The 12,255-nt window shown below is 45.2% G+C and overlaps 1 protein-coding gene across 10 annotated transcripts in view; it reads left to right on the top strand.

Annotated features, from left to right (window-relative positions):
* LOC146181709 (inaD-like protein) overlaps positions 1-10,730 on the top strand; it is a 1,346,554-nt gene extending 1,335,824 nt beyond the window's left edge. For all 10 annotated transcript variants that reach the window (XM_084576720.1, XM_084576719.1, XM_084576716.1 and 7 more), the window contains one exon: positions 5,590-10,730. In XM_084576720.1, coding sequence (XP_084432846.1) covers positions 5,590-5,848 — 259 coding nt within the window. In that variant the 3' untranslated portion in view covers positions 5,849-10,730. The remainder of the gene's footprint in view (positions 1-5,589) is intronic.
* Positions 10,731-12,255: the final 1,525 nt, after the last annotated feature.

Below are 12,255 nucleotides of genomic sequence, written 5' to 3'. Positions count from 1 at the left end.
CGTTAAAGAATATCGTAGAGCCGCTCCTGCTCCTGGTGGCCTGTGCTGGCGACGTGTGCAGCCTTCGATACTACACAAGTGTCGCAAAGCCGGCCCCAACCGACGTTAGCCTCATCTGCGAGGGGGCGGAGAGGATCGTCGCGGCGCAGGTCATCGGCACTGCGGCCGGTAAATGGTGCCGGCACCGGTAGACAGCCCTTCTCGGGGCACTCCTGAAGGTGCCAGGGGGCTGCCGAGAAAAAACTGGCCTCCGTGCCGCCTCCGATGTGGCACCATGTTGCCACGTCCGTCGATGCACGTCCGTCCATGTTGCCCGTCAATGCACTCCGGGGATCAGAGGAGGGCGCGGGTCGTAGGGATACCGGGTGGTTTCGCGACGCCGACGGCGGTTGCGGTGGTCCCATCCGGAGTGGCTGCTCCATCTTGGGTTGAACCGCTCCATTCTGTGCAAGGTGAGAACGCAGCACAAGTGCCGGAATGCCACGATTAGGAGATACGTTTATGATATCCGCTAGCACAAAATACGTTTTCAACCCTTGTAACGCCAAGAGTAGGCTACGTGGTTGATGTGCGCTCGTTGTATGCTCCGAGGTCAGAAACGTTTATGGGCCAGATTACACGACCACCATGTTTCTTACGCAGAGGATAAGCCAAACGAGAAATGCGTTTTGCTACTACGTAAGGACCATCCCATCGTGGTGCGAGGGAGGCTGCAAACCCCTTTGCTGCGTCGCTGAGGGGGTGCGTGCGGCGAAATACTTCCTCGCCGACCGTGAATCCAATGTTCGTCTGCCCTTGTTGTATTTGCTGCAATGTTCCATGTGGGCGAGGTCCAAGTTCTCTCTGGCCTCCCTCAGAGTTCCGGCAAGACTGCTGGATAGGTCCTGGGTGAATCTGGAATAACTGGGAGTCTTTGGTTCAGAGTCATGAGTAAGGGCATGTTCAATAGGAAATCGAAGCTTCCGACCAAGAAGTATAGCCGCCGGCGTAAAACCAGTCGACCTGTTTACTGTGGTTCTTGTAGAAAATGCTATTTCCTGCACACAGGAATCCCAGTCTTTGTAACGGTCTGTGAAAGCAACGAGCATGGTTTTTCAGGTTTCGATTAACCCGTTCTGTTATGTTAGCCTGAGGGTGGTAGGGAGTAGTCTTTTTATGCTGTACCCCGAGAGCTTTGCAGGTGTCGGCAAATACCCTGCCTGTGAAATACGTGGCATTGTCAGTGATAAGCTGCGCCGGGAAGCCGAACACAGTGAATGCGTCTAGGAGAGGGAGGGGGTTGATAAGAAATTTCTGCCAACATTGCCGCCTGCTTTTGCCAGGTCGACAAGAGAGAGGAAGGTGCGGCCCCTTAGGTAGGACTGGAAGCGCGGGTGGGACTGGCGGATCGCCCGAGTCACTCTTTCCGATTCAGGTGCCAGGGGGTCTGCGCGCTCATAACGCTCCTGAAATGACCGTATGTATTCCTGGAGGCTTTCGTCATCTGCTTGAGTGCGAGCGCGAAGTTAGTCTTTCATACGGACCGCATAGTCTGGGGGGAGGAACTCTGCTCGGAGGAGCTGCTCGAAGTGAGGCCAGCTTTGAAATGGCTGACGACACCGCCAACAGGCGGCGGAACCCGTTAGGGCCACTGGCAGAACGCGCTGAAGGAGTATGTCGTCAGTTAAGGCTTGCGCGTTGCGGTAATCAGCCATCTCTTGAAGAAAATCTGCCACTGATTTTTTACCTGTGTGGCCGTCATAAGTTGGCACTGCGAGCTGCAAGCGGAAGCTATCTGCCGGTGTCACCTGCACTTGACGTTCTAGTATTGCGGCTAACTGGGTGACGATGCCGGACATATCCGGTGGGGAGGTAGCTTTGTCGTCGTTAGACATCGCAGTAGTTGTTCGCGTAACCTTTCCGGAACGCAAGTACATCGAATTAGCGGCAATGCATGTCTGGCATAGAAAATGGGCAAACGAAACACCCGCAAAATATTGCCGGAACTAAACACTGGATGGGTGTGGCGAGGGCTGATGAACAGGAAACTTTGCGGAGCTGACGTTGTCGAGAGCTTTTTTTGGCGCAAATGCCGTACCGTCCGACGTCAAAAGGAGCGCTGGCGAAATGTCCACGACCGGGCCTGAGATGGGGGCGGTTCCCGGTGCTGGGGGTCTCGCAATGCGGAGGCGTCTCGAAAGAAATTAAAAAAGCAAAAGCAAGCACAACGGCAAAGCAGTGAGAAAAGAAAAAGAAAGAAAAAATCGCGTTGGACGCCAGATGAAGGCCACTGCCTTCGCCCCGGAAAGGGGGAGGGTCCGCAAGGCGCAATAAACCGTACGACGGACAACCACAGACCGAATTAGGCGAACTGCTTTTACTTTGGGAAAACACAAGGAGAATAACGAAGTCGCTACTTTTGCGATAAACAGAAACAAGGAAAACCGCGACAGTGTTAAGGTAACAATCTTCACCGAATAGAAAAGTTGAAAGGAACAACAGCACAATCAGGCACTCAAGCCGAACGTCCGGAATCCGCGTCCAAACACGGCACGACGAAAATACACTCCGCCCAGGTACGCCCCGCCAAAACGTTGTCCACGCCGGACGAAGCAAAAAAAGCCCTGCCCCCCTGCCGCGCGGCCTTCTTATCGGGAAACCACTATCCCGGCTTCCAACGCGCAGATTTGCTCTCACGCGCATGTGCTACCGCGCCTGCTGTTGGCGCGAGTTTTAAGTGATTGCATTGCCGCGGCCGAGGACCGAAGGCCAGCCCGACAGTACAAATAAGCACATAGGCCGTCTTTGTTTACAAGGTGACACTAGATGTCATTCTGGCGTGATTACCTCCAAGTCTAGCGTTCCGTTCACATATGATGGCTTGGCGCGTTCCTTCTTTCGAAACATGCACGAAAGGTGAAACATTGTAGTTACTCATTAGATAGTGGCAGCCTAACGTGCCCTGATGCAAGGAACTAGACCATGTCTTAGGAAAACCGTTGTAAAAAAAAAAGGCAATGAAATAAAAATGGCGAAAAACTTCAGATTCTAACTGACCACCAGATGCGCAAAATTGTTTGTGTTCTGCTCCATGTGATAGAACTATAAGTTTTAAGAATGTAAAAATATTTCATCTCATCAGACAAGATATGTTGTTAAGGACGAGCAAGAAGCGGGCAATAGTGCGGGCAAGAGCACTCGCGCTAGACCCCCGAGATTCATTAAATTATCTCACAGTCATCAGCCATCTTTTCTCTCTCTATGTTTTCTATTTTCATCATCTTTCCGTCCCGTAACAATATGTCTGATGCAGACCGCTAACATTAGTACTGCCAGAGTTTCAGCGCTTGTCCACGCTTCTCTGTTCTTCACCCTGATTCCTTTCTTGCGGCAATGTAATTGTCTGCATTTACAGACACATCTCATTTTTACCCCAGTGGTCAGAAAAGTCGCCGTGTTGCTTCATCTGCGAGCCACTCCCACTGCCGTACGATAGCATGGAAAAGCTAAATGCCCACTTCCCTGTTATGTAAGATGGTCCTGTGCGGTTCCACCCGATTTGTGAGATATAGGGCCAGCGTGATGATTCCTCGTTAGTCTATATTGTGCGCCTCGTCATATACTGACTAGCGCTATTACCTCGCTTGCTTCTTCTTTCGTCCTATCTTCGTTTGTGTTTCCTCTTGTTTAGAGAGCGTTCCGTTCACATATGATGGCTTGGCGCGTCCCTTCTTTCGAAACATGCACGAAAGGTGAAACATTGTAGTTACTCATTAGATAGTGGAAGCAGTACATGTTAAATAAAGGTGCTAGCAAAAGTACCCCTCACGTGCGAGTTCATGTGCCAGGTATGTTCTAGTACAATTATTTCTTGAACTTGTCTTGTTTTTGTGTTCACACGGCATATAAATCGCGTGCTGGGTGGATTGCTGTTGTTGCCGATTTGTCCAGGAAGACGACTTACATCGACGCTCAGTTGCTTGAATACAATAACGCCAGCTCAGGAACTTCTGTTGCTGTTATTGCGGTTGTTTTATTTGCTTGCTTATGTATGATAGACGATCACTGCTGTAAAGGAAATGGTCTAAGCGTACAAAACTGTGAGAAAACAACGCACTCAACACCTTTGGGAGCCGGTAACATTAAAGCATTTAATTTGTCATTGTATCTTTTTTTTAGCATCTCACTTAGCGCGAATGAATCCTATCTGTACGGTGTTCTACATTTCAATTTATGGACGAAATTACATTAAACAGCTTTCTGGAGAGCTCGATATTCCTGCAACTCTTTTGCAACAAATGTAGATGTTACAGTTCCTTTAACGCTTTAACGCTCTTTCACCCCTCCAGTGACTTTGATATAATGTTTTTCGAACTACGCCTAAATGTCAAAATACCCATTGCGCTGGATTATAAACCAACCGGTGGGTCTGCTTAACATAATAAAATTTAGGACATGAGAGCTTGTTTTGAAATGTGCAATGTTTCCTAAATACATTTTGCCTGCCCATACTAGCTTTTTATGATAACCTGAATGTGTCGTTTGAATAGTGCATATGACATGAGCAACTGCTTTTGTTTTTATGTTTAAGAAACCGCATTGAGGTTTAACGAAAAGAGCTAGTCAATCACTTAGCCATCCACAAACATAACGTCACTCATCTGGTGAAAATCTTTTGAGAACCTGGGCAAAATTCCACACCTGAAACAAGAAGATTTATTGGAGTTTCATGAAATGTCCAAGTTATTTGTTTAATATAGCAGGTGTTTCCGTCAGCACATGCCCTGAATTGATTAGCCTGCTCTACAAACCATATCGTTATAATCTAGCCAGCAAATTCTCGATGCATTTATCTCTTCTGCTCCATAAACTTTAGTTTTTCAATGGTGGTAGTCAGCACGTGCTAGCGTAACTAATCTTGTTTTATAAAGCTGTGGCGCATATTCCTAACATTCATGAAACATTGTTTCAGATATAGAGAAGTACGTCAGAGGACTTCTAAACGCTTCAGTGTCTTGTAGACAATAGCACACAGCTATAAAACAACAGGCAGACAACAGTGTTGAGATGAGTGACTGAAAAGGTGGATGTTTCATTTTTTTCCTCCTACATGGGGTAATAGCTTGAGCGTGTGTACATTTTCAAAGTTACCAAATCTATCTCCATGCATTCTCGGGCTTTATGGACAGGCAAAACCTTGCATCCCATTTCTAGGTCGGCTACAGTGTTTACGTTTATGTTCTTCAAATGCAGCAAACATGCAGTGCTGGCAAAGAGCCAGCAAAAATCTTAATTACTGTCACAGAAGGAGCGAGCGCCTTCTTATTTCTCTGCCAGCTGGTAAGCCAGGAGGGAGTACTATAACGGGATTTATAAAAATAAGGCGCAGCAAGGAACCCAGGCCTATGCCATTCAGTAGGAAGGAACAGTACTCTTTAGACCAGCATAAGGTATGTGGACAAGAAATAAAAGATATAGAAAATAGCACCACGCCCTCGTCACCTTTGTCCCATTGGGTTGGCCATATCAACACAGAAGTCATTTCTCGCCCTATTTATTGCTTTATTTTGGTCCACATTCTAAACCTAGCAATCCTTTTCATACGCGCAGTCTACCTCTGAGCAGCGAGAGCTACGTGGTGAGCCTGGGCAACTGCGTCACTTCCATGCTGGTGGCCACGAGCTCGCCCAGTGGGCCGGGATCCCGGTCTCGAGAAGTGAGTCCTAGCTCCTCCTTGCGCCGGTCGCGACTCAGCATCGTCGCCGAAGACGTGCGGCCCTCGGGCGGCGTCACGCGTACCACGTCCCTGGATGAAGCGGCGTCGCCCAGCGCATCTGGCGTGCCCAGCATCATGGTCACCAGCTGCTGAGACGTGCACATCAATGCATGCACTCAAAAGTGTCGAAGGCATGTATGGACACTTTATGCAACGTCCATGGTCTCCCGTCATGCCCAACAGTGTGCTGGTCAGGCCTTCAGAGAACGAGTGACACTCACGGAAGACACCTACAGAATGACTGCATCGTGAAAGTTTGATGACCCAGGTGACGTTCACTGAGTTGTGCTTAAGGAGCCTAGCACCACGGCTCCTTACTGTCTGACTTTGCGTGGTGATTTGTGGCTGCAGTCCAATGAACATTCTGTTTCGGGACATTGAGCGAAGTTCGGTGATAAGCATAATAGTCATTACAAACGTGACAAAGCATTGTCTAAAGAAGCTTTGTTTAGTCAGGAGAACGCAAGCTTGACGTTGGAGTCATAGGATCACTCTTCTAGAAGACATCGACAAGAGTTCGGCTCAAACTATATTGTTCCGGTGTCAGTCGCGGCTAGGGTGAACGTGGTACGCTAGTACGGCTTCTAGAGTTGAAAATAGTTGAGCATGACTGCTGTTGGAGGTGGTGACAGTATGTCGTAACGAAAGTCTTGTCAGATGAACGTTGAAGGGGAGACGAAATAACATAGCCTGCCGCGGACCACTGCCTTTGTGTATGTGAGCAGCCGTCTTATGTTTCACGTGCAAATGTTCTCATCAATACACACCCACTAAAGAACGAACGCACACATGTCAATCACTGCAGCAAGCCAAACGCTTATAAGCACATGCCACTTTATCTTTTTCTGCTTACGTACACTCAGCATGAAAAATTTTCTTGCTACTTTAAAAATATACCACTGATATATAACTAAATGCAGCGCACATGTGTTCAGTTAGAGCACAAAACAGCACAAGATACGTTCGACATCAACAGGTGAAACAGAGCGTCACTGCATCTTAACACTAAGGTTTTTCAGCAGCGGTCGCTTTTACTTAATGTTAAAAACAGAGAAAACTTCCCATAAGGTGCCAAGCCAATATGTACGGCCGGCTAATTAGGTTTGATCTAAAGTTACTCTTAGCAAATATTTAAAAAATGAAATAGGGGACCATCGCAACACAGGCTTTGAGCATAAATGGTTTCCACCTTCGCAGTTGCAATATCTTTCTCTAGGTATTGATCTCCGGCCGCTGCGCTTTAATTCCGTTCTAAAAATTGTTTTTTTTTTTTTACTGCAGTGAGCACTAAGGTTAGATTTATAAAAATCACAGAAAATATTTTAGTTCTTTTTGTCTGTTTTCGCATTTCCACGTTTGAAAGGGCCGTGTTTGCTGGTCAAGAAATTCAAATCTCAATTCTTGCAGTCACCTTATTCAGCCCCCATGCCAGAAAAGATGGGTTGCCATTGATTCGAAGTTAATTGAGTTGGAGTGTAGCCCTTTCGGTCAGTGCAAAAACAAAATTATATCGACGCAGGCATTTTAGTTACGACATCGTCCGGTGGCACCTTCACATGATTACTGTTTTTATTTGTTTTTGCTAGCGTTTCAAAGTTTTGTTTTCAGTGACAGACGACTCTTCCTGATTAAACATTGGGGCCCCCATGGTAACGCCATATTCTATTTTCCTTCAGGGGCCACAAGCAACCCGTTCGAGGACATCAAGAGTAGCTAAGCATTGCTTAGCTATGCACTTCTCATGCGTATCTGAGTGACCCTGACAACTGGAGAACACAATGGGCACTGCTTAGCGTCAGGTTGTGTTCTCTTCAGAGAAAGATGGTCCTGAGAAGCACTGTGTCTTTCCCCTCTCGAAAGAAGCAGATACCGCGTGTAAATTTCGAGCTATATGAATGCAGTTCGAGAGATATATATCACCCATTTATTCGGTAACGTACCGTACACTGTTTGCGTCTCTTTCCAATAGAAAAAGAAATGTGATGCTCATCACAAATGTACAGTAAGAACTTTGCTGTATTTGATTAATGGGACATTTCTTTAAGGCTCACAGAACACTATGTAAACGTTTTTATCAGCCAGCTAGACTTAATAAAACATACAGGAAAACAGTCTGCAGGTTATAAGAACACAGTTCGTACGCTACAGTATGCGACATTAGAGGACAAAAAGCTTCTAAATATTCGAAAATTAGGAAACTACAAATCTGCACCCTTATCGCGTGTTGTTTTTTTTTTAAAGTATATTCTGTTATACGCACTTTTTGCAATAAATATAAAACACACTAACCGAACGCCTATTGAGGGAAAAGCATTTTAGAGGGCGATATCAAGCGTCGTAGTCAAACCTATGCCCACAGTGGTAGCAGAGCTGGATGCGAACTCTGTAGGTCCTACCGCTGCAAGCTCAGCTCGGAGGAAAGCACGCATCATGTCTGAAGAAATTCTCTCTACAAGTGTGCCTTATCTGCTTTGTCCCCACCTCCGATCTGAAACCGCCCTGCCTTGTAGCTTTTTGAACAGCTGTAGGCTATAGGTGACCAAATGGAACCTTTGTAAACCCCTTTGCCCTGTCATCCCGTTTTTCGTTGGTGACCGTGGTTGTTATTACGTATTTATGGGAACGGTAACGGTGATTTCCGTAAGCTGATTAAGAACCTCATGAACCTCTTGTGTTTGTCCAACCTTGTGACAGACAATCTCGCATTCAATGGGTCACTCAGCTTTTCTTTTTTCTTTTTTTTTTTTTTTTTGCTCTTTTGCTTTTTTCTAAGTGACGAGTGACAGTAACTCGCTTCTTCGGGAGACTTGTGAAAGGATGCGGCTATCAGGGGTTCCGGAACGAACACGACATCTTTGCAGACCCTGATTAGTACGCTGGTCACATACATCCACAATATTCACACACATTTATCCCTACAGTAAGGGGAAACTGCAGTACTTCCTTTAGGAAGCCATAAGTGAACTTTTAAGTGATTATCCTGAAACAAGTCAGCCTTTTTTGTCTGACAAGGGTCTAAATTTGCACGAATCTAATTAAATGAGCCTCGGGTCATAGAGACCCCTGTTCCACTGTATAATTTGTCATTTGTTGTTTTTGCAGTGTTGGTAATCATTAACAACAGCTGCGGTATGTTGCGAACCAGTCGTCGTTTGTTTTTTCCGCGGTAAATACCAGTGATGTGACAGTCCTTTTACCGACATACGTTTGCTGGGGGCAAGCAAATAAGCAACAGCGCATTCAGCTTCAGGTTACTTCAGATGAGCTAAACTTCAAGCAACCCTTTTGTATTAATAGCTTACCGTTTCTTTATTCGCTACAACTTGTCAGTTGTTTCTTTTTTTCGCAAAAGCTCACGGGCGCCAAGAGAAATTAGAACCTCCGAAATTATCAAGGGATAATTAAAAATGCTTTTGTTCTGCTTCTTAATTTGAAATATTTAACGAACCCTAATGACACCAGCATAATCAAGTTTTGTACAAGAGGCATTTAGATCACTGAAACAAGTAGGTAGTTGCAATATATAGGTTTAGGCATCCTTCAGCTGCAAGAACTGGCGATTAAAACAGATGAGTATTACATGTGTCAGTAAACATACTCCAAGGACACAGCGATTTTCATCACAGGTTAATTTTTTGCTCTAAGGAACGCAACTGATTTTGACACTGTCTTGACTAAACTTAGAAATGGGGGTGGTTTGGAGCTTTCTTGATCACAAGCGACTCAGTGAAGTAGCCGGCCAGCAAGGAAAGACTCGACAAAAAGCTTCCATTCACAAACTAATGACCTTAGGTCACTCTATAAAAGTAATTTTCTTTCTTCTGAGCAGCCCTGCTACACTATAGAGCACAAGCTGGTACAAAGTGGTTACATTAGCTGAAGAGTCATAAATATTCTTGTTATTTTTTATTATATAGCGAATTGAAATATCTGAAGCACTGTAATAAACTGGTACACACTTAGAAGACACCCATGTGACTCACCATAATGTACAATTCTTTACAGTCTAATGCAAATCAATGATTTCGTTACGTACTTGCTCAGGCGGGACCAAATTTTTCATCGCCACCGGATATGTCTCAAAAACCTTTAAAAAATCACTTTTTTTCTGCGTCATACACAAGTTATTTATTTTTTCTTAGCCCCAAACGCGTTCTGTATAAAAATGCTCCGTATGGCAGAGAGATTCTTTCACAGTATCTCTTGGAAATCGCACACACTATTAAAAGCTTAACTGCTCAATCTACTTCACGTAGGCGTTTTAATGAAAAGTTAAGAAAGGGCAGTCGTAAGGCAGCTGGTGAGAGGATCAACAAAATAAACGTTAACAAGAGATTACCTGCAGAAAACCATGCCTGATAGTTTTGTTGACGCATATTCCTTTATCCCAAAGATTGTGATTGTGATTGAATTACTTATCCCGTAGACAGCATGTCTTTGAGCATAGTTTATTATCCTGTCATAGAATATTCCATTTGTTTGACCCATAGCAAGTTCCAGTTTCATTCACATAATATTGGTGATCGCTGTGAGGTATGTAGAGCATAATTCCCTTCTTGTTCTCATTAGCTGGTTTTCAGTGATGTCATTTGCGCTGTGTTTTATCGTAACGATATTGCTCACTTGTGGCTTCATTGTTATTTGTGCTTTAGTGGCTTGATTGTGACGTTTCTGCAGTGAAGGTTGTGTACTTGTGCAAGGCTGTCTCTCATATAGCGTTAGCACTTTAATTATAGAGTTTAAAGATGATGCTCACTTGGCATTTATGGTGTCCTCTTTATGAATATTTCAAGCTAAATTGATTAAGCTACCTGCATCAAGCAAGAAAACGAAACAAATCTTTAGGTACCTTGAACCGATTGAGACCCCTCATCCATGAGTGCAATTCTGATGAATTTAAGCGGATATTTCACGACGCAGTACTGAAAACAAGCACATAAAGAAACACGATATACTACAACGCGAAAATGTTTGCCAGGAGAACTGTTTTTTTTTTTTTTGTTTCAAGCGCATTAACATGTCGCTGATATAACAATGAGCCCTTTGTTTTTGAATAGAAAAGCTTCAAAGAGCTCACGCGGCCCAGTATCGACTACTCCTGTTTCAGGCATTTTTATCGCTCAGTTTTCTTCGCATTCCTTCTAGCGTTGCGAAAGATTCCCATTTCGCCCCATCATGGATACACCTTCCAGCCTGTCCAACATGTACCTCGCCACAAAAAAAAAATGTAATTCATGCATTACGCTGCAGCCGAAGCTCACACTCCAATGCGCTTTGTGTGTGTGTGTGTGTGTGTGTGTGTGTGTGTGTGTGTGTGTGTGTGTGTGTGTGTGTGTGTGTGTGTGTGTGTGTGTGTGTGTGTGTGTGTGTGTGTGTGTGTGTGTGTGTGTGTGTGTGTGTGTGTGTGTGTGTGTGTGTGTGTGTGTGTGTGTGTGTGTGTGTGTGTGTGTGTGTGTGTGTGTGTGTGTGTGTGTGTGTGCGCGTGCGTGCGTGCGTGCGTGCGTGCGTGCGTGCGTGCGTGCGTGTGCGTGTGCGTGTGCGTGTGTGTGTGTGTGTGTGTGTGTGTGTGTGTGTGTGTGTGCGCGTGCGTGCGTGCGTGCGTGTGCGTGTGCGTGTGCGTGTGCGTGCGTGTGCGTGTGTGTGTGTGTGCGTGTGCGTGTGCGTGTGCGTGTGCGTGTGCGTGTGCGTGTGTGTGTGTGTGTGTGTGTGTGTGTGTGTGTGTGTGTGTGTGTGTGTGTGTGTGTGTGTGTGTGTGTGTGTGTGTGTGTGTGTGTGTGTGTGTGTGTGTGTGTGTGTGTGAAATGGGCCACAGCTTTGCAACTTTCTGTGGGAGGCTGAAAAGAAATCATAGGTTATGATTGTTAACAACTTCTTTCGTACCCCGGCGAATGAACACAGCAGGCGAGTTTTTATCAGCCTCCCCTGACAACTTAAGCATTAAGGCTGCACTACCTGTATGAGGGAGTAAAAGAAAAACATTGTGTGCAGGATGTCATGCGCAATGCCTTTTGTAAGCACTGCCTGTGGAATACCGTATGAATTATTCCTTGTATATGGGAAGGTCTATATTGGACAAACTAGAAGACTTCTCTATGATGGAACTGATAAACATGACCGGCAAATAGAAGACGTTGAAAAGTTCATTCTGATGCAGCACAGCCTGAAATTGTTGACAAAGCGAAGTAAAGTTTCTTAATACAGATATCTTAGCGAATGTCTTGACATTGGCAAGTAAAGTTCTTGGCGCAATTTTCTTCCTAAAGAGGACTCATCAACATATCTCCTGCGCGTAAGCATACTTCAAGTAAAAATTAGACACTTATTCTGATTTGATATGGTAATGGATTTCATGAAAATCATTACGTAAGCGCCATTCTTTCTGGATATATTGTTGTAAATTGGTTCATGTACCGTCAACTTTTATGTGCTGTGCATTCAAAAATGAAGTATGATCGTCTTAAATAATAAGCCAACTAGCCTCTAAACAAAGGCTACTGCTA

Source organism: Amblyomma maculatum, chromosome 8, assembly GCF_055883805.1.
Source record: "Amblyomma maculatum isolate TAMU_Amacu chromosome 8, ASM5588380v1, whole genome shotgun sequence".
Taxonomy (NCBI): domain Eukaryota; kingdom Metazoa; phylum Arthropoda; class Arachnida; order Ixodida; family Ixodidae; genus Amblyomma; species Amblyomma maculatum.
Note: the sequence above shows the minus strand (reverse complement) of the source record. Positions and strands in the feature narration are given on the sequence as shown.